At 35.5% G+C, this 24,177-nt stretch overlaps 3 protein-coding genes across 4 annotated transcripts; all 3 read right to left on the bottom strand.

Annotated features, from left to right (window-relative positions):
* Positions 1–737: 737 nt before the first annotated feature.
* Positions 738–2,220, bottom strand: LOC111792828. The gene is made up of 4 exons (XM_023674421.1): positions 1,929–2,220; positions 1,653–1,814; positions 1,162–1,232; positions 738–944 (listed from the first exon to the last, which is right to left on the bottom strand). Exons 1-4 carry the CDS (start codon positions 2,218–2,220, stop codon positions 738–740), a joined length of 732 nt encoding a protein of 243 aa, XP_023530189.1.
* A 5,597-nt stretch (positions 2,221–7,817) lies between these two features.
* On the bottom strand, positions 7,818–9,797 carry LOC111794057. 2 transcript variants are annotated; one of them, XM_023676173.1, is made up of 4 exons: positions 9,505–9,797; positions 9,256–9,414; positions 9,039–9,109; positions 7,818–8,144 (listed from the first exon to the last, which is right to left on the bottom strand). In XM_023676173.1, exons 1-4 carry the CDS (start codon positions 9,587–9,589, stop codon positions 7,938–7,940), a joined length of 522 nt encoding a protein of 173 aa, XP_023531941.1. In that variant the 5' UTR covers positions 9,590–9,797; the 3' UTR covers positions 7,818–7,937. The 2 variants fall into 2 exon arrangements, with proteins under 2 accessions (XP_023531941.1, XP_023531942.1); XM_023676174.1 differs by having other exon boundaries at positions 9,256–9,405.
* A 3,977-nt stretch (positions 9,798–13,774) lies between these two features.
* On the bottom strand, positions 13,775–15,124 carry LOC111794114. The gene is made up of 4 exons (XM_023676258.1): positions 14,851–15,124; positions 14,603–14,761; positions 14,325–14,395; positions 13,775–14,020 (listed from the first exon to the last, which is right to left on the bottom strand). The coding sequence occupies exons 1-4, from the start codon at positions 14,933–14,935 to the stop codon at positions 13,814–13,816; spliced, it is 522 nt and encodes a 173-aa protein (XP_023532026.1). The 5' UTR covers positions 14,936–15,124; the 3' UTR covers positions 13,775–13,813.
* Positions 15,125–24,177: the final 9,053 nt, after the last annotated feature.

The following is a 24,177-nucleotide window of genomic DNA, read 5'->3' as shown; positions in this document are numbered from 1 at the left end:
TTTCCCGGCCTTGAATGGTGACATGATGATGGCTTGTTTATCTATTGGTCTTATATGTTTATGACATGTCGATTACTTCCAAGGGACAAGTGGAGAGTAATAAGCGTTGATCCATTATTGGTTATTCGTTCACTAAGGCTGGTGGACCTGTTTGTTGGCGTTCAATATTGTAATCTATTTTTGCATTGTTTACCACCGAAGTAGAGTATATAACAGTCACTAAAGTTTTTAAAGAAACTATTTGGATGCATGATTTGGTTGATGACTTGATATTGCTAAAAACGTGTAGAAGTATTTTGTGATAACCAGAGTGCTATTTGTTTGTCGAAGAACCAAATCCATCGTGCTCATACAAAGCATATTGATGTTTGATTTTATTTTGTTCGAGAAATTGTTAATGAAAAATACATTTCTTTATTGAAAATTGAAACTACTGACAATCCTGCTTATATGTTGACAAAGATAGTTGCTCTTAAAAAGTTTTCTAATCAATATTGGATGAAAGAAGTAGCCTGTTGACTCGGTGGTAGCTAAACCGATTATCTCCTTGGTGGTAGCCTGTTGACTTTATGACCAAAAAGATGACGTATTCTACCTTTTTTTTTTTGTTTTTATCGTAAGTTTGACGGTACAAAGTGAACAGACATTCTTGGATTTACATCCAACGTTTACTGAAAGATCGTTACAATGCACCGTGATCTCATTGAATAATTTTTCAGACAAAATTTTCGGGCATATCATGTCGGAGGAAAACGGATGAAATATTGAACATATGAACTAACAACTGGGAAAAGCATTGCGCTACCAGAATTTATTGTCCTAAGAAACCATACATGTGCACTCGTTTCAAATGACAAATTATGGAAAAACATCCTTGGCTGAAGAACAATTTGGAATTGAGTATCAACACATTCTTCATAACCCATAATTATACATTGTTCATCCTGCGTAGCATCAACCAACAACTTTACACATTAATAAAACATTCTTCGAGTTACATTTTAGCTTTCGATTTCGTTCTTGCGATTTCAAAACTAACATATTCATTTGATCTTCGAAGTTGGACTTAGATTTTTAATTTGTCGTTGAAGCTTAAAACTGATTTCTAATAGGTATAATTAGAACGAGAATATACTAGGAATCACGTTAAAAATATAGTACCTCTTCAGTAAGAATAATCTCTTTAGATACAACCGAGAATATGACTTGTGAAGCCATTGGAGTAACACAAACTGTGACAGAAAGACGAGTTAATAAAAACATGCATAATTAATTTAAGTGCATCATAATTAATTTAACTTTTTGAATTGAGTTGGATTAAAATAAATGTAGTTGAGTTGATTCATGAGTTTCTCAAATTCACTGTTGATTGTTTTTTTAAAAAAAATAAAAACATGACCCAACTCATGAACGCCTTTTACAAAATAACATTTTAAATATTTGAAAAAAGACGGATTCGAAAAATGATTTGGAAAAGCAAAGGAGTCGGGCAGGGTTGAAAGTTGTTTTGGTATCACAATCTATTTCAACACGAGGAAGTCACAAACTTTTGTTTTTGAGAAAAATCAACTAAATAATAAAAGATTGGAAGAATTTGAATCGATTTGTTTCTTTCAAGGTCGACACAAAAGCATAAAGAAAAGTCATATTACCTACATCGTCGTTGAAGACCGGTAGTTCTGATAGGATGTGTCTAAACCAATCGCATTTAACGATGAAATATTTTGTCGTTATAGGTATACCGAAATCCTCCCGTTCGGAAGGTGAATATAGCCGCAAATTTTGACGCAAGTAAGGCTCATGCCCTGAAGGTGCTATTAAACAAAAAGTATTAAAAAAAAAAAAAAAAAAGTGAGTTCTTGAAAGTTAAAGAACACAAGATTGTTAGTTCTTGGCAATGTTGTTGTGGGGTACTAATAGATACTCACTTAATGTCTCGAATGTAAGGGTCAATTGATCGAGGTCTTCAAGATTGATAGCCACTGTGTCAAACTGGGCCGCACCGTCAACCGTGATGGCATCACGAAGGGATGGAAGGGAAATGCTGGCACTGTGAGGCTCATCCATGAGGGAATAGTTGAGGCAGAAGTCATTGGAAATGTAGAGCGTTGCAGTGTAGCGAAGGAAAGGGTTTGAGGCCATTAGGGAGAAGCCAGCTTCTGTGATATCCAAGTCGGCTACTACGTAAATGAAGTCTATGAATAGGAAGGTTGCGTCCATAATGGGACTAATGTCTTCAATCCTGATGAAGAACATTGTGTTGGTGATGTGAAAAATGGTGTTTCAACTACTTAAATGAGTTGATCTTATTCAACTTTTAAAGGGTGGAATTCTAGAGATTTTGTTTTAGGGTTTAGGGGTTAGGGTTTAAGTTGGTCGAGTTCTGTTTAGACGTTGCAAATTGCTTTTTACGGGAAGAATTAGGGTTTCTAAGTTTACGAACTTAGAACGGAGAGAAGTTTAGTCGAGGTTTGGTTCAAACGTGACCAATAACTATCTAGGAGAGAGTTTAAATTGTAAATCTATCGAAACAATGTTTTGTCGAGTTTAGTACAAACATCACGAAGAACTCTCAGAAGGATGGAATTAGGGTTTTGAAGTTTCTACAACCGTGAAAGAAGACAAATAAAGCATTTGTTTAAAGTAATTCATAAACGGTGTTTGAACTTAAAACAATGTCATGAACTAACTTAAGAGCTACCAAAATAGACATAAACGCAATTACCGTAACACTGGTTCCATGGCATCCATCGTGACGCTGTCATCTGTTAAGGGTTGATATACCTTCATTTGAAAAATAAGAGTAGCACGTGGCTTGAAGATTTTAGGAAATACTCAGTAAGTAACCACATAATTGGTGTCGAGAAATGCAAAAATATGGAATATGATAGGATCTGTCATTTAAAAAAACATCATGGCACGCCCTTAAGGTAGTTTTCTAGGTCAGGGTAGGGTTGGATGTATAGTACTTCTCTAGACATGACCCATGCACGCGCAAATGGAGGCAGGCTCGCGTACCCCTTAGGCCTGGGTCATTGGGCTAACACTCGCTAACAGGCTGTTGGACACCACATAAGGAAGGGTCCACATAACATCATGGCAAACATAAATGTAGTAAATTGTAAGAAACACGTCGTACTATCATAACGGGAAAGTATCCCGATGCAAATGACACACAAAAATGTATGAGGTCCCCATGACTTCAAATCATGACATAAATTTGTAATGCAAGTCAAACCTCCATTCATCTATCACATAATGAGTCTATGAATTATGCATATATAATTTCCTGTTAAGCATTTCGTACCCATCATAGCTTACATGTCATGGTCTATGGAGGCTTATGCATCATCGATTATCATCATCATAACATATTACTACAACTTGGCATAGTCACATTACAATGTAACTTATAAACATGACATAACATTGTACAACATAACATATCATGACATAATATGACATAACGTAGTACAACACAGCATAGTATGACATAATATGACATAGCATAATACAGCATAGCATGACATAACATAACGATCATAATTATGACACGTGTAGGCGATCATGGGGCACGTGCTATCATACATAGGACAATTCATCCAACCAAGCCAACAGTAGAGCCATTTATATGGTTGGCCTAAGCCGAAGTCACTCAATATTCCTAGAGCTGGCTCAAATCTATTCCTCAAAGTTTGTTTCCCGTCCCTCGTATCAAGACATATCAAATAATTCAAACTTCTAGCTCAAAATAATTTAAATTGATCGTTTAGGGGTCATACTGACCTTAATTACCTTCAATAAAGTCAAAAACATTTTCACAACGGTCGAAAAGGTAAGAAACAAGTCCAAAGAGTTCAACATGAGCTAGATGCGATGATGCTAAGAGGAGCCGCCTACGTCGAACAGAGCCGACCGACTGGATTATTAAATTGTGTCTTGTGTTTAGTTTCTCTTATTAACTTGTCTCTTATAACAAGCCTTATAATTTAAATGTTTATTTTCTATACTTGATATGAATATCGATATTCCATTTAGAACGTGAATCAATAAGATTGATATTCATGTTGATGAATGTTGATATATTAATGATATACCGATATGAATGTTGATAAGCAAATGATATATCGCACCTAAGGGTTCTTTTAAATTTATGATTTTGAAACACATGAACAACACAAAAAAATAGTTTCATTGTCTGGTCGTTTTTTAGACATCTTCCACCAGGCTACAATTGGCGAAATTCTGATGTGATGTTAAGCAATTCCGAAAATCTAATTTCTCGTTTTAGACTCTTTCTATGTATTAAAAAAAAAAAAAAAACCATATAGCATTATGAATCGATCGATAACCTTTGAAATAGTTATCATCAACCCCGAGAAATAAAAATCAAATTTGAAATATTTTGTCACATTTGCAAAGTTCGAAAGTTGTTGCTACAAATATTGTATTGGATGAATAATTTGTGAGACAAAAATTTCAAGGTGTCATTCGAGGAAAATGGATGAAATATCCAGCATACGGTTCACTAGTTGGGACAACCATTAGGCTACCCATATTGTCTGTCCTAAAAAACCATACATTTGCTGTCGTTCTAAATGACAAATTAAGGAAAAACATCCTCGGCTGAAGAACAACGTAGAATTCAGTATCATAAACATCATCATAACCCAGATTTAGACATTGTTCATCCTGCGTAATCATTCTATTACCTTAATTATCATCAACTTTACCAAACACGAACACGAGTTAATAGTTTATTATTAAATATTTTAAAAATAATACCTCTTCGGTAAGAGTAATCTCCATGGATGCAAGTGAGAATTTGACATCCCAAGATGATGGAGTAATACAAACTATGATAGAAAGACGAGTTAGTAAAAGACATGCACAATAAGTTAGAGGTATTAAAATGTAATATCTCAAGCCCACGGCTAGCATATATTGTCTAATGGAGTAACACAAACTATGGTAGAAAGACGAGTTAGTAAAAAATATGCCCAATAAGTTAGGGTCATTCAAAATGTAATAGCATATATTGTTTTTTGGGGCTTTCCGTTAAGGTTTTTAAAACGCGTTTACTCGGGAGAGGTTTGCACACCCTCGATGTGGAATCTGACAATCCATCCCCTTCGGGGCTCAGCGTCCTCGCTGACATTCGTTCCCTTCTCCAATCAATGTAGGACACCCCCAATCCATCCCCTTACTGGTACACTACCTCATATCCACCCCCTTCGGGGCTCAGCCTTCTTGCTAGCATATCGTCCGATATTGGTTCTGATACCATTTGTAATGGCCTAAGTCCACCACTAGAAGATATTGTCCTCTTTGGGCTTTCCCTTTCGGGCTTCCTCTCAGTTTTTAAAATGCATAAGCTAGGAAGAGGTTTCTACACCATTTCATTCTCGTCTCCAACCAATGTTAGATTGTCTCCACAACCTTATAAAGAATGGTTCGTTCTCTTCCCCAACCGATATGGGATCTCACAATTCACTCTCTTCGAGGCCTAACGTCTTCGCTGTCACTCGTTCCCTTCTCCCATCGATGTAGGACCCCTCAATCCATCTCCTTACTGGCACACCGCCTTGTGTCCACTCCCCTCAAGGCTCAACCTCCTCGCTAACATAGCTCAATGTCCAGCTCTGATACCATTTATAACGGTCCAAACCCACCATTAGCGGATAATGTCCTCTTTGACATTTCCCTTACGGGATTCCCCTCAAGGTTTTTAAATCACGTCTACTATGGAGAGGTTTCCACACCCTTATAAACAATAGTTCGTTCTCCTCCCAATTGTTATAGAATCTCACCACAAAAAAAAAAAAAAAAAAAATGGTTTGGGATCATTAGAGTTCTTCTTTGCTATCCAAATCAACTCAACCTAAATACTTTAGGGTACTATTGGTTTATGTTTATAAGAATTGCTTCAAGTCAAAAAAATTTACGACTCTAACTATAGAGTTCGACTAAAACCCTAACCCAACTCGTGAACGCCCAAGGTAAATATGAACAATAAAGAAGCATCATATTACCTAGATCATCAGGAAAGAAAGGTAATTCTGCTAGGACGTGTCCAAAATATTGGGCTTTAACAGTGACAAATTGTGTATTTACAGGTAGAGGTAAATCCACCGCTTCCGAAGCTGACAGGTCGAGCACATATTGATGATCCACGTTAGGCACAGGGCCTGAAGGTGCTATTAACAATATAAAAAGCAACAAATAAAACATGTTCTTGAAAGGTAAAGAAAACAAGATTCATAGTTCTTGACAATGTTGTTATGATATGAATTGATACTCACTTGAATTCTCGAATGTAAGGATCATTTGATTAGGGGCTTGAAAACTGATAGCCATTGTATCAAAACGTGCGGGGGTGGCAGCCATGATAGCACCACGAAAGAGTGGAAGGGAAAGGCTTGCAATGTGTGATTGAGGGATGTTAAAGTCGACGCAAGAGTTTTTGTCAATGTAAAATGTTGAAATGAAACGAAGGGAAGGGTTTGAGGCAATTATGGTGAAGCCTTCGGGTGTGAAATCAAAGACGGCTACTTCGTTAATGTAGTTTGAGAATAGGAAGGTTGCAGCCATGAGGGGATCGGTATCTTGGATTCTGATGAAGAACATTGTGTTGGGAATGTGGAAAATGGTGTTTCAATGTGAAAATGGTTTTTTATAACATCCCTACGTCTCCTTCGTTCTTGTTTACGACTCGATCTTTTAGGTTTTCGAAGCTTAGATTATGATGAGAGAGATGAACACAAGTACGATCGAATTTATACACAACGGGGGATCGAGGTTCGGAATGTAAAAGTAATTAATACCCTCTAAAACCACAAGAGGCTAACTCTTCGAGATGACCCCCTTTGTGATCTCGTACGTATTTACTTTTAATTGTCCCTTTATTTTTTGGAGATTCAGGATTTTATTGAGAGCGTTCAAGTGTGAATGTCAAAGAGGTGTAGAAGGGAAAAGTGTCCGAGAGAGAGAGAAACCTAGGGTTTGAGGAGGAAGAAGAAGAAGAAAAAGGAGGCGCCCCTACCGTTGTTCAAGTTCGAGATTAGCCCGAAGATTCTCACGGCAAGCACTCCTTATTGATTTCTTAGATCTAATTTACGTTCAAAATCTAAGAGTTAAGGTGGACTTAAATTCCAACGTCTGAGTGTGTTAATTTAGAAAGGAAACTCGTTGATTTCGTGTTGGGATTTGACCAAAAATCACGTTGGAATTGGAGATCTTGAAAACGTCAACTTCAGTAAGAATAAGTATTTTTCTGAAAGTTTGAATGTGATTGTTAAGAACTATGATTGACCTAAAATTGTATAAAAGTTATACTTGAATAGTTGGATTAGAGGTCACCACGTAGAAAAATAGGTTAAAAATAATTTTGGATCGAAGGAAGTTGGAGTAACCGGTGGGACACGCGTCGCACAACGAAGTGGGAAGTGCATATGTAAAGGCCAACGACACGTATCGATTTGCAACTAGAGCAACACTTCGAGCCATCAGTAAAGACGTATCACACTTGACCTGACCCGATTCGACCTGAGGCTTCAACCCATTAATCCACACACAACTCATAATTCAATCAAAGGACCTACACCCAATCGAGTTTGTCGCTCACCATTCCTCATGTGCCACGTGTTGCACCCATATAATTCAGACGTAAGCGTTACATCAAATATAATTAAGAAGATTAGGAGATTTAATTTGTGGAGCAAATTTAAGAGATTTAACCTAAAAGATTTAATTTTCAAGCATCTAATGGTCTTAAAAATTTTGAAATCAGGGTAGAGTTTGGAGAAGACAACCATATCACAATGATCTTATTGAACCATTCGAGTGCAAAGTGAACAAACATATATTCGAGTCTACATCCGACGATTACTAAAAGAAAGCCATATTACAATGATCTTATCGAATAATTCATCAACGTGTCATATCGGAGGAAAATGGATGTAATACATAGCATACGCTCTACAAGTTGGGACAGCCATTATGCTACCAGCACTCATTGTCCTATAAAACCATATACTTGTGCTCGTTTTAGATGACAAATCAAGGAAAAACATCCTCGGATTAAGAACAACTTTGAACTGAGTATCAACACATCCTTCATAACCCATGATTGTACATTCTCCAGCCTGCGTAACATCATCCAACACCTTTATACATTAATCAAATGTTCTACAAAATTTTAAAATCAAACAAGATTTGATTCATTTCGTTCTTGAAGATTTCTTAGTTCTTGAAATTCAAAATTTGTTTCTATTTGGTTTAACTCGTTTAAAAAAATACATATCATCAGAGTGTAGTTATTAATTATGGTAAGGTTTTTTTTTTTCGAGCTTCCCCTCAAGACTTTAAAACGAATTTTCTAGGGGAAGGTTTCCACACCCTTATAAAGGGTGTTTCGTTCTCCTCCCCAACCAATGTGGGATATCACAATTATCAACTTTTACGAGATGATTTAAATCTGCTTTAGGAATTAATTAGAAATCAAATTCAAACTTTAGAGACCCAATATATTGTGATGTCCCACATTGGTTGGGGAGGAGAACAAACCACACTTTTAAGGGTGTGGAAACCTTCCCCCTAACAGACGCGTTTTAAACCCTTGAGGGGAAGCCCGAAAGGGTCCCCTCAAGGGAAAGCTCGAAAGGGGGTGGATTGTGATGTCCCACATTGGTTGGGAAGGAGAACAAACCACACTTATAACGGTGTGGAAATCTTCCTCTAACAGACGCGTTTTAAACCCTTGAAGGGAAGCCCGAAAGGGTCCTCTCAAGGAAAAGCTCGAAAGGAGAACAAACCACACTTATAAGGGTGTGGAAATCTTCCCCTAACAGACGCGTTTTAAACCCTTGAGGGGAAGCCCGAAAGGGTCCTCTCAAGGGAAAGCTCGAAAGGGTCGCCTCAAGGGAAAGCCCAAAGAGTACAATATCTGAATATGGTGGAGCTCGGGTTACATATATAATTTTTGCAACCCCAAGCACTAAATAGAAAAAAAAATTAAATCTCAAGAACGAAAATAATACCTCTTGATAAAGAATAACCTCTTTGAATTCATTTGAGAATTTGACTTGTGATCCCGTGGGAGTAACAGTAACTATGATAGAGAAAGACAAGTTAATTAAGTTGTTCTTCACTACCTGAATTCACTCGACCTAAATATTATACGGTTTAGATATAAAATTTACAATCTTAACAATTGAGTTTGACCTAAAACTCGATCGAGAACACATATTATATTACCTAAATCCTGGAAGAGAGGTAGTTCTGCAAGAACATGTCTAAAACATTCGGCTTTAATGGTGAAATGTTGTGTGAGTATAGGCTTAGGAAAATCCACCATTAGCGAAGGTGACATTGGAAGTGCACGTGGATGTGACTGAGGCACACGCCCTGAAGGAGCTATTAAAAGAAAGTGAGTTCTTGAAAGGTAAAGAAAGCAAGAATCATAGTTCTTGGCAATGTTGTTGTGGGGTATCAATAGATACTCACTTGATGTCTCGAATGTAAGGATCATGATATAAGCGCTTGCAAGAGTGATAGCCAATGTATCAAAGCGGGTAGCAGCGGCAGTCATGATGGCATCAATGAAGGATGTTAGGGAAACTCTAGCAATGTGAGTTTGATTGATGGTGAAGTCTTGGCAGAAGGTTTTGGAAATGTAAAGCGTTGCTATGAAGGGAAGGGAAGGGTTTGTGGCAATTATGGTTAAGCTATTTGGTTTGAACAGTAAGTCGGCTTCATGGTTGATGAACTCCGCGAATAGGAAGTTTGCATCCGTGATGGGATTAGCGTCTTGAACTCTGATCAACAACATTGTGTTCGTAATGTCAAAATGAAGTTTCAATGGGTTTTCAAGTATGAACACAATTGATTGGGTGGGTTAGGGTATTTATGAGATTGGTTTGTGGATTTTTGTGAATTATTGTTGAAGTTTTGAAGGGTAAATTTCTTTTTTAGGGGTTTTGGGTTTATGGTAGAGGTGTCACGATTCGATTTTTTAGGTTTTGAAGTAGTAGAGACGGCGATAAAAAAAGATAAACAGATCTATAGTAAAGTTTTGTGAAATTTAAGATCGAACAATAAAGAGTACTAAATCAAAGTTTATACAAAATGGGGGATTAGGGTTCGGGATGTGAAAACAATTAATAGCCCTAGATAGCCCCAAAAACCACAAAGGACTGATGTTCTGGGATGATTCCCTTTATGACTGCGTAGCTCTTGAATGCTTTCCCGGCCTTGACTAGGAGTCAGTGATTACCTAAAAAAAGAAAGGTAGAAATTACCTTATGAGCTCTAGGAAGTTTGGGCCTAAGTTTTATAGCTACTTGGGCTTTTAAGAATGCCTCGGAGTTTTGAGCGGTTCTCATGTCAATTACAAACCTCTCGGAGTTTGGAGGTTGTTTACATTTTTTGCCGTTGCAGATCTACTTAATGGCACAACTTAGTTTTGGGTGAACTATTTTTTTTTTTTTTCTTTTGTTAAACTTAGAAAGCTTACTTTTCCTTGGGCGTGAATGACCAACGATCTAAGTTAAGGCATGACCTTGTTAAATATCATAGAACAACTTAAGGTCTCTCTCTAAACATTGTTGTGTATGGTTAATTGGCGATTCTTCCACAGGAACTACCATAGAAAAGTCTGGAGGAGTGATCCTACGTGCTGGTTTGCTACTCAATCTACATGTGTGATCTCTGGCACCCTCTCAAGACGGGTTTACAGTATACTGAGCTTGATTAGGGAGCCTCTGACCATTTCTACACACGATAGTCCTACTCATCATGAGCTAAACTACCCATTTAGTCCATCGTCTCCTATTAGGAAGGGTTTATGAGATCGTGGCCTTGGCTTTTGAACCGTTTCTACACACAATAGTGACTCACAAGTAATTAAGACATGAGGAGAACACGTGTTGACAATTGGGGAAGGAGCGTGTTCGACTAGGAAGTGCTCCACGTATTGCGCCATCAAAGGGCGACTCGAGATCGCGGCTTGCTCTAACTCGATTTGCTTGCACCGATCCAAACTGACTCAAATGAAAGCGCCAATCAACGTGCACATGTCGTCGAGAGCGCATCTACACCCTCCTTGAAGGTGTGTGCACACGCGCATGGGATCCCTAAACTATACTAGCATGCAAGCATTCCTTACTTTAGTTGGTTAGAATATGCCTATTTAGGACTCTAAGGGTAATTTTGGATGAGAATGCTTTGGGTAATGGAGACGAGTAAGCTATGTAAGATGCAAGAAATTACCAAAATACCTCAATAACGAGATTTTGAGATAAATGTTGTTTTTAATGTTTTTCATTGTGTTAGATAGGAGGATGCGCTTTTGTGATTTATGCTATGGGTGATTGATGGATGTTATCTCACTGTTGAGTTTGCATGAATGTTCAATATACGTTTTCGGTGTTCATTAGGTTATTGATTCCTACTAAGCTTGCACAAATGTTTAGTTCATGAATACCATGTTCTAGGTGATTGATGAAGATAATCAACTTGACGAAGCATGTACAAGAGAACCAAGTTAAGATTAAAGCGTTAGAGCTAAAGCGGTTTCAAGTTGACCCAGGACAATACGTTTCTAGTAAATCATCGAGCACCCTAGGATCATGACTGACGATCAGAGATTTATACCCATGTGCACCTAGGGAATGGATTACCTTTAGGAGTTAGTTTTAGAGGTACTGGAAACGAGAGATGAGATTTAAACCGTCTAGATGACATTAGGAATCTAGTAGACCTCCACAACATCCAAGGACAACGAAGGTAGCTCTCTAGGCAATAAGCAGTATGAACAGTGTCATCAGACTCTCTACTACCCTTTCACTCCTATAGAGTACGTGAGATCCCACATTAATTGGAGAGGGGAGCTTAACGTTTCTTTTAATGGTGTGAAAACCTCTCCCTAGTAGACACTTTTTAAAACGTTGAGGGGAAGCCTTAAAGAAAAAGCCTAAAGAATACAATATCTGTTAGCGATCGCCTCAGCCGATGTGCCAACGAGGATGTTGGAGCCTTAGGGAGGTGGACTGTGAGATCTCATATTGGTTGGGGAGGGAAATGAAACATTCCTAATAATGGTGTGGAAAACTCTCCCTAGTAGATGCATTTTAAAATCTTGAGGGAGAGTACAGAAGAGAAACCTAAAGAAGAAAATATGTGTTAGTGATACCTTGGGTTGTTACCCAGTATTATTGAGTTGGGCATAGATTGGTTGGGGTAGTGCATACCCCAACCTTATAAAAATGGCTTGAGGTCTCTTGAACATAGCTAAAGAATCGCTCGGAACTTCATGGTACCCTAGATGCTCAGATAGGAGTAAAGACTAGATGTTCAGAGAGTTCTTCGCAAAGTTTGGTCAAAACTCGATCTTTTTTTTTCTTTTCTTTCATTTAAGCTTTGGTGAGTTCAAAACCAAAAGTTGAACTCGTACATTATTATTTGGGTTGTTTGGTGTAAAACTCAATACAATTAGGAACAACTATCGAGATTATTAAGTTTTGGTTTCTAACTCTCTAGAGATCGATTGAAACATGACTTTATTGATTACGATCCACAATTCGTGAAGAAGTCTTTAGAGGACAAACTTGGGAACTTACCAACCTCAAACATGGACATGTTTGGTCAAGTTTTGATTCAAACACCATAAACAACTGTCACGACCCAATATTTATTATGAGCCGTGACTCAAAGCGACAATGATGTATAGTGTGTATGTAATGAAAACTCAAATGAAGACATCATTTCAAAAATCATTTATTTCCTAAGAAGAAGGTTGCAATACAAAGAATCAATTTGTAACCAGTTTTGATCACGAAAAACATGAAAGACAATATGTACAAAAACTTGGACTAGACGGACGTCCTGTGACATGCTTTCCTTTGTGATAATCCACAACTCTCAAACACGCCCTCTCTTGACCTGAAGCCTCACACACTTAAAAAAGGACAATACAGCAAAGATGAGTATAAAGGTTATACTCAATAAGCCACGTACTCACTTGTAGGCTATCTGAGACTATATGGTATCTTACTTAGGGCTGTGCTGAGTACTTCCTAGGTCCATGATAGGCTCCCTCATTAAAGGCACGACATGGGCTCACATTTTCCATGCGAAACAGCTAGGAGGAGTGAGAACTGATCAGGAACCCCTGGTCCCACACGAAGCTATAGACACTGTTCATACAACTAGCAGCCTAAGAACACTCTTAAGGTACTTCGTTTGATGTGGTGATCTGTTAGGCTCCTAGGGAAAGGTTAGGTCTAAACTCAGTGACTTGTAACTCAATCCACACGCGACTATAAATTCAACCGAAGGACCTACACCCAATCTAGTTTCTCGCTCGTCATTCGTGTGCCACGTGTTGCACCAATATAATTTAGAGGTAAATTTCGTCCGTTGAGATAAAAAAATGAGCACACTCAAATATAATTCAAAAGATTAGGAGATTTAATTTGTAGAACAAATTTAGGAGATTTTGCAAGTGTAAAAGATAAAATGGAGGATCATACACACATTGTCTAACTTCTATTATAAATACCCGAATTCACATGGTCTCCTCTTTCCCTCAAATCATTAGTATTAAGTGAGTTGTAGTGAAGTTATATTTAGGTGTCTGTTCATAGGACAATTCAAATCAAGGGAACCTTGTTGAAGGGTGCGAGTTTGAGGAAGACAACCATATTACAGTGATCTTATTGAATAATTTGGGTTCAAAGTGAACGGACATATTCTCACGTCTATATCCAACCGTTACAAAAAAGACAACGACTTTATTGAATAATTTGTCAACATGTCATGTCGGAGGAAAATGGATGTAATATATAGCATGCGTTCTACTAGATTGGACAGCCATTACGCTACCAGAATTTGATGTCCTACAAAACCATATACTTGTGCACGTTTTAAATGACAAATCAAAGAAAAACGTCCTCGGATGAAGAACAATTTTGAACTGAGTATCAACACATCCTTCATAACCCACGCTTGTACATTGTCCAGCCTGCATAACATCATCCAAAACCTTTATTCTTCTAAATTTTTTAAAATCAAACGATTTGAATTTAGTTTCATTTCGTTCTTGAGAGATTTCTTAGTTCTTGAAATTCAAAATTGGTTTCTATTTGGTTTAACTCGTTTAAAAAATACATATCATCAGAGTTTAGTCAGTAGTCGTTAATTAAATATGATTGTAATCATTCTATTAAGTTAATTATCAACTTTTACAAGAGACGATTTAAAATCTTTTTAGGAATTAATTAGAAATCAAATTTAAACTAGAAAAAAAAAAAAAAAAAAAAAANTACCTCTGGAGTAAGAATAACCTCTTTGGATTCATGTGAGAATTTGACTTCTGATGTCGTTGGAGTAACACAAACTATGATAGAGAAAGACGAGTTAATGAAAACATGCCCAATAAATTAGAGGCATTAGGTTATTCGTCACTACTTGAATCCACTCGACTTAAATATATTACGGTTTAGATACAAAATTTACAATCTTAACAATTGAGTTTGACCTAAAACTCCGACCCAAAACATTGGGATAAGTTTCTTTTAAGGACGGTGAAGAAGGGTCATATTACCTAAATCTTGCGAGTTAGGTAGTTCGGTAAGAATGTGTCTAAAACATTCGGGTTTAATGGTGAAATGTTTTGCGAGTAAAGGCCTTCCAAAATCCATCGCTTGCGTAGGTGACAGTGGCAGCGCACGTGAATTCGACCGAGGCACACGCCCTGGAGGAGCTATTAAGAAAAGTGAGTTCTTGAAAGGTAAAGAAAACAAGAATCATAGTTCTTGGCAATGTTGTTGTGGGGTATTAATAGATACTCACTTGATGTCTCGAATGTAAGGGTCATTTTATAAGGGCTTGGAAGAGTGATACTCATTGTATCAAAGCGGGTAGCAGCGGCAGTCATGATGGTATCACTAAAGGATGGAAGGGAAATTTTGGCAATGTGAGTTTGATTGATGAAAAAGTCTTGGCAATATTTCTTGGAAATGTAAAACCTTGCTATGAAGCGAAGGGAAGGGTTTGAGGCAATTATGCTGAAGCTGTTGCGGTTGAAATCTAAGTCGGCTTTTTCGTTAATGAATTGCTTGAATAGGAAGGTTGCGTCCGTGATGGGCTTAGTATCTTGAACTCTGATCAAGAACATTGTGATGGTAATGTGAAAAAGAAGTTTCAATGATTTCTCAAGTTTGAACACAATTGATTGGGTAGGGTATTTATAACATTTACTCTTGGGGTTTTGGGTTTATGGCACGGGTGTCATGGTTTGATTTTTGAGGTTTCGAAGCATAGATCGTGATGAAAAAAGATAAACAAAAGTATAGTAAAATTTTGTGAAACTTAAAGTCGAACAATAATACTATTAAAAGACAAATCCTAAAATCAATATGTAAATTATAGTACTGAATCAAAGTTTGTACAAGACGGGGGACTAGGGTTCGGGATACGAAAACAATTAATAACCCTAAAAAGCACAAAGGATTGATGTTTTGGGACGACCCCATTTACAACTGTGTAGCTATTGAATGCCCTCCGCACCTTAATCATAGTAAGCAGCAATCAGTAGAGAAGACATTCGTGCTCTTAGAACCAGATTTACGTAGAGGAGCTAGTCTAGAGTATCTTGAAAATTTGAGTTTGAGGCTTATAAGGCCGCTAGTAGTATGAACGGTATTACTAAAGTCTGACCATCTCCTATTCTCTCCCGTACCTTAGTAGCGTTATTCGGTGACCTAGATCAAACCTAGTAGTATCCATGCCAAATAGTAGATATATAAGAACTTGTACATCGAGCTTGACCAATGTCATATAGGATGACATCCCTTAATTACTTGTGGAGTCTTTGTTGTGTGTGGAAACAAGTTGAAAGCCAAGGACACGATATGATAAACCCTTCCCTAAGAAGAGACAAGGGACTACATGGGTAGTTTAGCTTATGAAGAAATGGTTAGAGGCTCCCCGAGTAAGGTGACTATACTGTAAACCTTCTTGAGAGGGACCACACATGTAGATTGAGTAATAAAAATACCCTAAAACTTAAATTAAATTAAAACAAACAACACCATAAATAAAAATAAATAGAAATTTACTTTCAAAATAGAGTTGTTCAAGTTTATTAAAAATGGAGAATAGGTTCGGGATACAATTTCAAACCAAATATAAATACCCAAAATATATAGATAGACTGACACCGTGGGACGACCCACCCTTAAATGCGCAGCTCTCGAACACTCTCCATCCTCGTCCGACAAACTTCGAACAACTAAAAGAAATAGGAAAATGGGTGTATGTAAAAATAGTGAGTAAACAATCTACTTGCACAGTCTCATCCCATCCCTAATCCTTGAGAATTTCTCTGGGCTCTCGAAAATTTGCGCCTAATCTTTAAGGCTATCTAAGCCTTTGGGGAGGCCTCAAAATTTTGAAGCCTAATCTTTAAGGCTATCTAAGCCTTTGGGGAGGCCTCAAAATTTTGAATGGTTTTCTAGTCCAATTCTTACCCTTTGGGATCTAGGTAGGTTACATAGTGAATAATTTTTAGAAGTATTCCAACACTTAAATGATCCTATCTAGGGAAAAACGGTATTCTTGAACCCAATCATACCTTCACTTCTTAATTAACGTAAAAGAAAGAAATTCTCTCGACTCAAGATCTTCCTTTTAAATAATTGAATGTTGCAAGTATTCAAGTCATTTAGTCCGGGTGTTATGTTTATTAACTCCTATATTCGAAAGAAAGGAGTTGTCGTTCAAATTCGAGTGAGTCAATTTCCATTTTTTTTTTGGGTCAAAATTTCATCAATTTTGTTACCATTAAAGTGAGATGGGTTATAAAATTAATTATACAAATAAAAGGAAAGACCTTTGTTAAATTATTTGTACCTAGTGAATATAACATTATAACAAACATATATGGAAGGTCGAAAATAGTAAACTTGATTTGGTTGAAAATAAGAACACATAGAGTAGATAAGGTATTCGAACCGACATCAATGTCTTCTATGTTCCACCCTTTTAGCAATGTCAATTGATAAATTGTTCGTTGTTGCTTGCCAATTAGTGCTTCCTTGCTCCAACAAAAACTTGATCGTTGGGTTGAGGATTAGGGTTGCCTTATCAATTTGGTATCAGAGCCTAAGTTAAGTGCAAAATAGCAACAAAATCTAAATATCATATAAAAGTAAAAAAGAGAATAGAACATTATTGTTCATCTTATATATGTAAGCACCTTTCATTTCTTAAAAACAGAGCATAGAAACATTAGTTCAAATACTTGCATTACAGCTTCCAATTAGAATTGAAAGGGGAGGGCATTGTCCACTCAAAGTTTTTTGATTCCCTTGGATTAAAACCATAACTTTGTAATAAAACTCAATCCTTTCAAATAGCCCTTTTTGATGAATTGTTGTCCTCATATGATAAACCAAACAGAACCATTAAAAAAAAAATTGATATCATGACGAGTAAGGCCAACAAAAAAAAACTTATTAACCAAAGAAAATGACCATACAAACTAATGAATTCTCTTGAGAAAAAAGAAAAGTAGTCTTTAAAGGGTCTACAAATATTCTTTCTCCTAGTCACTCCAAGTTAGCAAACAAAAGTCAAAGACCGAAATCAGTCTAACTGGTCTTCTAATTAGGAACAACTTCTTCTAACTGATCTTCTAATTTATCTAAGATCTCAGTTGAAGAAATCCTCAAAATCAAATAAGAAGAAGAATGTGTTGTTGAAAGCCCTAAATGCAAAATAACAGTAACAGTAACAACAGGGCCACACAAGTTCTTGTTGTTGTTGTGTGAAAGTGAGTGATCTTGCCAATCATGTATTTAATAAGTTATACACAAGGAAGGAGAAAAGGAGACCTAATATATCAAAGGAAAAAAAAAATCAAGGAAGGAGAAAAGGCCACAAAAATTTAGTTATACATAATACAATAGGTATTTTGCTCAAGGAATTTATATGCAGTCCATCAATACGTGTATAAACTTCTTCCTACTACTTGATACTTGCAGAATATGTAACCCGTTAACATAAATCATTCCTACCGGTAGAATGTGCTTGAAATAACCTATGAATTAACAAATTCCTCTAAACTTAATTACTTTGTACTCTTAGGCTTATTTTTTTGTTTGTAATCTTCATGTGGTTCCTCAATTTGGGCATGTATTGATTGAACCAACACAATGAAAAATAAAGATAGTTTCTTGTATTATGTTTTTATTCCGTTGATCTAACTCACAAAACTACATTCAACCTTTTAACACAAGACAACAACTACATCTACCTCACAGAACTCACCAATCTACATTCAAAGAAAAATTCTACAGCTAGGAAAATACACACTTAAAAGTAAAGTACATTACTTAATGAAGGACCAAAGGACTGAACTCACAAAAGTTTAGTAGTGTGTACTAAATGTAAATGAAAAACTGCATTATTTAGTCGNTATATTACTTAATGAAGGACCAAAGGACTGAACTCACAAAAGTTTAGTAGTGTGTACTAAATGTAAATGAAAAACTGCATTATTTAGTCGTAGTTCGATCCTTCAATCTAACTCACAGAACTACATTCAAAAGGAAATTAAAAAGGAAGATACAGAGACAAATTACTTAGAATAATTCATCAATGAAATTCTTTACAAAGTGAGCCAACAAAGAAGATAATAGAGAAAAAAAAAAAAAAAAAAANNAAAAAAAAAAAAAAAAAAAAAAAAAAAAAAAAAAAAAAAAAAAAAAAACAACTAACCTCTATCGTGGATTGTTCAATTTGCAGTGAGGTAGGAGAATAGGGTTTTTCATAGACAAAGCATCAACAATAAACTATATGCCTCCTCTCAATGCCACCATCTTGAGATCTGATGCAAATCAGAGAAAAATTTTGAAGCACGAAAGAAGGAAGGATGGATTGTTGCGAGAGAAAGAAGGCGAGATTTAGTTTTGCCCTAGGGTCTGAGAGAATATGGGTGTCTAGAGGGAAAAGGAGAGAAAAAGAAAGGAAGGCTTTTATACACGTGATTAGGTTTTTAGGGATAACATTAAAAAAATAAAAATAAAAAAACCTTTATTTTCTTTCTAATTTATAGCATCTTTTAAAAAATGCTATACAAAAAAGCTATAAAAGATGGTATTTGTTGTAGTGACATGAAATAGTATTTCAATATACATTAAATATTAAACATCAAGAGACTTCTATTCATAATTGAGATTTCATAATCTACTAGCATATTTTAAAATAAAGTATTCAACTAGATCTACATAAAAATATTAGACTCTTTACCCTTCCCCAATTTTCAAATTAGTTCCTCCCACCCGAATACAAGATAAATAGAACAAAAACTCATAATACCTATGTGACATCTTTGATTGGTATTCGAACAGACGTCATTATCTTCTATGTTCCACCCTTTTATCAATGTCAATTAATAAATTGTTCGATGTTGCTTGCCAATTGAGCTTTCAAGGAATCCTGCAATATTATAGAAACACATAAATCAATAATTCAAAGAGAAGTACAAAAAAGAAAACTCATTGGAGCGCCTTTCTTTTCTTTCTAATTGATAGCATTTTAAAAAAAATGCAATATCGACACGCTATGATAAATCACATTTGTTGTAGTGCATGTCTACTAAAGAAAAATGAGCGTACTTGTCCCACTTATGCTTGGAAACTTGATTTAAGTTAATGAAATAAAGTTGAATAACTAAAGAATAAGGGAAGGCCATTTGAGTAGGAGCTAAGATTAAGTTCAATATCTAAAGAATTGGGACTTTCGAGTTGGATTTAAATGTTTTATTCTCTACCGTTGTTAGATATACATGCTCTTGCATCATAAATTATGTTTAAAACTATGTCGGGACATATTTTGTGTGGAATGATTGTTATGACGTAAATAATTTATGTGGTAATTATTAATTGTGTGATCGAGTAATTAACCATCAAGGTTAGAAAAATGAATAAAGAAATAGAAACAAATACAGTGTAACGACTCCAAATTTTCTACTTAATTTAAGGTCGCTACCGTATACATACCATAAACATTGAATGCAGAAGACTTCATCTAAATTCCATAAAACATCACCTTTATCTTAAAACACAACCATGAACTTAGGTGTTTCGAAAACATCTTTAAAACGACACAACAAAAGACTAAATAAAATGAATAAGAGTTTAAGTTAAAAACATCCAATTCTAGCCTAAGTCTAAGAAAATAAGTACCACTATCCTATGCATGTGCCATGGTCTCGAGTTGCGATGCCGTCGTCAGCCATACAAGAATGTCTTGCCTTAACCTGAAAAATGTAGTAGCACATGGCTTGAGTATTTAAATAAATATTCAGTAAGTGACCCCACTATGGGAGTTAAATGCAACAATCACATGCAATGAGATGATGGGATCTATCTTTCATTCTGTTTTACCTACGGTGCTGTCCTAACGGATAATTTTGGACGTGTACCATATACTCTACACAGCCCATACGTGCGAGTATGGGCTCACCAGCTAGTTCACACACTGCTGGGCCACTTTCCTTATCCGGTGGGCATACTCTGGGAACCCCTTAGGCCAGACATCCACTAGAACTAGTAACCGTCACGGCAGAGCTATGCAAAGCATAACGATCGTTGTCCTGCCATTGGATGTACGCGTCCGTACCCTCGTGATGGGATAGGGGTATCCCCCCAAATGCATGAGCACACATAATGCATGAGGTCCCAAAACTTTTCCATTTTCATTATCCTTTAATACAACCCCGCTAGCATTATGTACATATCATATCGTTTTTCATATTGTTTCAGATATCGTTCATCATTCATATCATATCGTTTCTCATTCTTCAGTTCTCAAATCATACATAATTCTAACGGGGTTATACTTCATGTCATTTATCGTAATTTCATGTCATTCATATCATGTTGTATACACACAATTTAGGAGACCTAACATAACGTTCTATGCTTTTAACATAACATTTCATCATATACACATCATACCATGACATATTGCATCACAATGTATCATATCATAAACAAGTCATAACGTAAACACTTCGTAATCATATCGTTTTCTAACTTATCATAGCCTTAACGTTCTTATACCTATCACAGACATATCATTACGTGAACGTACCTTATTCATATCATCACAAGAACGTAACCTAACGCTATCGTTCTATCAATCTATCACAAACCTATCCCTTTCTACCCGTAACCTAACCGTATTCTTCCATCAATCTCTCTTATCCATATCACTCCGGTATGTAACCTAACCTTAACGTTTCATGAACGTGTTTTACTCCTATCGTTACATTTCGTTTTGTGCATACTTCTCGTATCCTATCTCAAACATATCCTTGAACACATCGTAAAATAAAGTTTTTAGGATTATATTATATGTTGAGGAAGTTATACCAAACATCTAAAATAAAGTTAGTATTACATTTTAAAATTAAAAGCTAACCGTGAAATAAACAACAAATGGTGTAAGCATACTCGGTTTATACAATTATTATATCAAGATAGGCCTAAGAAATATAAGTAAGTTGAAAAGTTTTAAGTTGTACACAAGCTATTTACTACGTATATTTATATTCTTACTCGCTCTACTCTTCCTTTTTTGTATATGAAACTTGAGTACGGATCGATGATGATAGCATGAGGAGGTAGTACACTATGGAGTCTATTTAGAGTCTATTTAGTTATGGGAGTTTCAAGCAAATTCTATAGTCTTTGCTATCTCATGGAGAGGTTTTGTTAAATTATTTTCACTTATTTTATATTGAGTATATAAATTTAAACAACATTCAAATTAGATCAAACATACAAATTTTTTTAAAAAAATATACATATTTTTTTATGAAAAAGAATCATATTCTTATCGAACTAAAATTTAAGTATATCAATTAAAAGAAGATAAACTCCACATAAACTCCCTCCATCCCTAAGGAGGAGTATCTATAGTTAAATTGAAGTATATCAAAANAAAAAAAAAAAAAAAAAATTATGGATTTAATTTTAAAAGAAGTGGGTGTTACCCTTTTAAGTGATCTAAACAATGAAGAACATTAATCTTTTAAGTACAACAATGTTAAGTCAAAAGAACCATATGCCAATAAAAAGAATACTATTGTGGATAAAAAAGAATATTAATGAGATATTTGGCGACACGAAGTTTTTTACTTGATTTAAGGTCGCTACTGTATACGTATCATAAATATTTAATGCGAAAATATTTCATTTAAACTTTTAATAAACGTCACTTTCATCTTAAAATACAGTCATGGACTTGCATGTTTTGAAAACACCTTTAAAAACGAAACAACGAAAGACTAAGTAAAATAATTAAATGTTTAAATTAAATGCATCCTATTCTAGCCTAAGTCTAAGAAAATAAATACAACTACCCTATGCATGTGCCATGGTCTCGAGTTGCGATGTTGTAGTCAGCCGTACAATAATGCCTTGCCTTAACTTAAAATAGAGATAAATGACTCCACTATTGGGGGTTACATGTAAGAACATGCAAATGCAATGATGAGACCTATCATGTCAGTCTATTTTCCTACCGTACTATCCTATCTCAAGTATATCATTGAACACATCGTACCATAAGTAATTATCATACAATTCACATATTATATCATACACATATCATATCATAGGCATATCGATCGATAAACAATTCACACATATCAATATATATGACACGTGCAGAACCACAGGGCATGTGTCAACATTAAATATAACCATGTCAATAGTAAGGTCACTTACTTGATTAGCTTAAGTCGTTGTCACGAATATATTCTTAATGAAAGTTCGATTTTGTCTTTTGAAATTTAAGTCAACCTATGTCATCAGTTTCAAGTTTGAAATTCAAAATTATTTCTTAAACTTACCTTGGTTCATTCGTTAAATTTCATGACTCTATGTCTTGAAATGTTTATATATATATAGTTCTATTTTTATTAAACATTTCATTTTCCATTGTTACGGGTTGATAGAGTTATTTTAAGTTACGTACTTTCTTGCCTTTTGCATTTAGTTTTAGTTTTTTTAATTTCATTCACTTATCTTCTCTTTCTTTTTTTTTTTTCTTTCTATGTATTTATTCTGGTTTGCTTTTTATTTTTATTTTTTTTGTTCACATATATTCCAAATCTCTAGCTTATTCTTATTTCTAAATTTTTTCTTTATCTTATCGGTGTTTCATTGTATTTATTATTACAAATTTCCAGTAGATCCTTATTTCACAGATTTTCGTTCATATAAATTATTGACATTTAGTTTCTAATTCAAGGATAAACAATTGCAATGAGTTAGTGAAGATCTATAGTTGTGATTTCTAAAAAAGTAATTAGGATAAAAAAAAAAAAAAAATTTAATATACACCTTACTAAGATCTCTCTTCACCTAAATCTATGTCTACAAGTGAAAGTAAAGGTCATTTCCATTTTTTTTTTAAAGATACAGAATTATATTCTTATCAAGCTAAAATTTAAGTATATCAATTAAAAGAAGATAAACTCCGTCTCTAAAAATTTTGGAGAATTTATAGTTAAATTGAAGGATATCAAAAAAATTATGGATTTAATTTTAAAAGAAATGGGTGTGAGCCTTTTAAGTGGTAAAAACAATGTTAAGTCGAAGAACCATATTCGAAAAGAAGAATATTAATGTAAATAAAAAGAATATTAATGGGATAAGTGTGGATGTTCTTAAAAGCATCAATCTTATCCTTTTAAACTTGAATTCCATATTAAATGAGTTGTATAAATACCCACAGCTACAAACCAAACAAAACCACAGCAAAGAAACACAAAGTTTCCTTATACTATATATCACACTACGCCATGAGTGTTGCAGTCAAGGTTTGCGGCCAAGTACCCGGTGTGGAGAAGTGGATTCAAATCCCCGATGTTAGTAGCCACTGCGTGCAAGAGGTCGCAAAGCTTGCGGTGGAACAGTTCAACGTTCAACATGGACACAGTCTTAAATACGAAAGCATTCACGAAGGTTGGTTTTGTGAACTGGGTCAAAACAACCTAAAGTACCGTCTTCATATTAGGGCGATAGACTTTCTTCAACGCTCTCTCTTGTACGAGGCACTTGTGTTCGAAGAGAAACCTAAGCTTGAAAGAATCAGAAAGTT

The sequence above is a fragment of the Cucurbita pepo genome, chromosome LG04 (assembly GCF_002806865.2).
Source record: "Cucurbita pepo subsp. pepo cultivar mu-cu-16 chromosome LG04, ASM280686v2, whole genome shotgun sequence".
Lineage (NCBI taxonomy): Eukaryota > Viridiplantae > Streptophyta > Magnoliopsida > Cucurbitales > Cucurbitaceae > Cucurbita > Cucurbita pepo.
Note: the sequence above shows the minus strand (reverse complement) of the source record. Positions and strands in the feature narration are given on the sequence as shown.

What these genes read in the sequence shown, in the direction of transcription:
- LOC111794057 (XM_023676173.1), bottom strand. Translation starts at nt 9,589, where the DNA reads ATGACTGCCGCTGCTACCCGCTTTGATACATTGGCTATCACTCTTGCA. An exon ending in ACCTCTCTTCCAGGATTTAG is followed by an intron (nt 9,110 to 9,255) that starts GTAATATAATAT and finishes TCTCTATCATAG; the next exon opens with TTACTGTTACTCCCACGGGA. An exon ending in AGGTTATTCTTTATCAAGAG is followed by an intron (nt 8,145 to 9,038) that starts GTATTATTTTCG and finishes GATGTTACGCAG; the next exon opens with GCTGGAGAATGTACAATCAT.
- LOC111792828 (XM_023674421.1), bottom strand. Translation starts at nt 2,220, where the DNA reads ATGGACGCAACCTTCCTATTCATAGACTTCATTTACGTAGTAGCCGAC. An exon ending in CCTTACATTCGAGACATTAA is followed by an intron (nt 1,815 to 1,928) that starts GTGAGTATCTAT and finishes TTTGTTTAATAG; the next exon opens with CACCTTCAGGGCATGAGCCT. An exon ending in GGTCTTCAACGACGATGTAG is followed by an intron (nt 1,233 to 1,652) that starts GTAATATGACTT and finishes TTTCTGTCACAG; the next exon opens with TTTGTGTTACTCCAATGGCT.
- LOC111794114 (XM_023676258.1), bottom strand. Translation starts at nt 14,935, where the DNA reads ATGACTGCCGCTGCTACCCGCTTTGATACAATGAGTATCACTCTTCCA. An exon ending in CCTTACATTCGAGACATCAA is followed by an intron (nt 14,762 to 14,850) that starts GTGAGTATCTAT and finishes TTTTCTTAATAG; the next exon opens with CTCCTCCAGGGCGTGTGCCT. An exon ending in ACCTAACTCGCAAGATTTAG is followed by an intron (nt 14,396 to 14,602) that starts GTAATATGACCC and finishes TCTCTATCATAG; the next exon opens with TTTGTGTTACTCCAACGACA.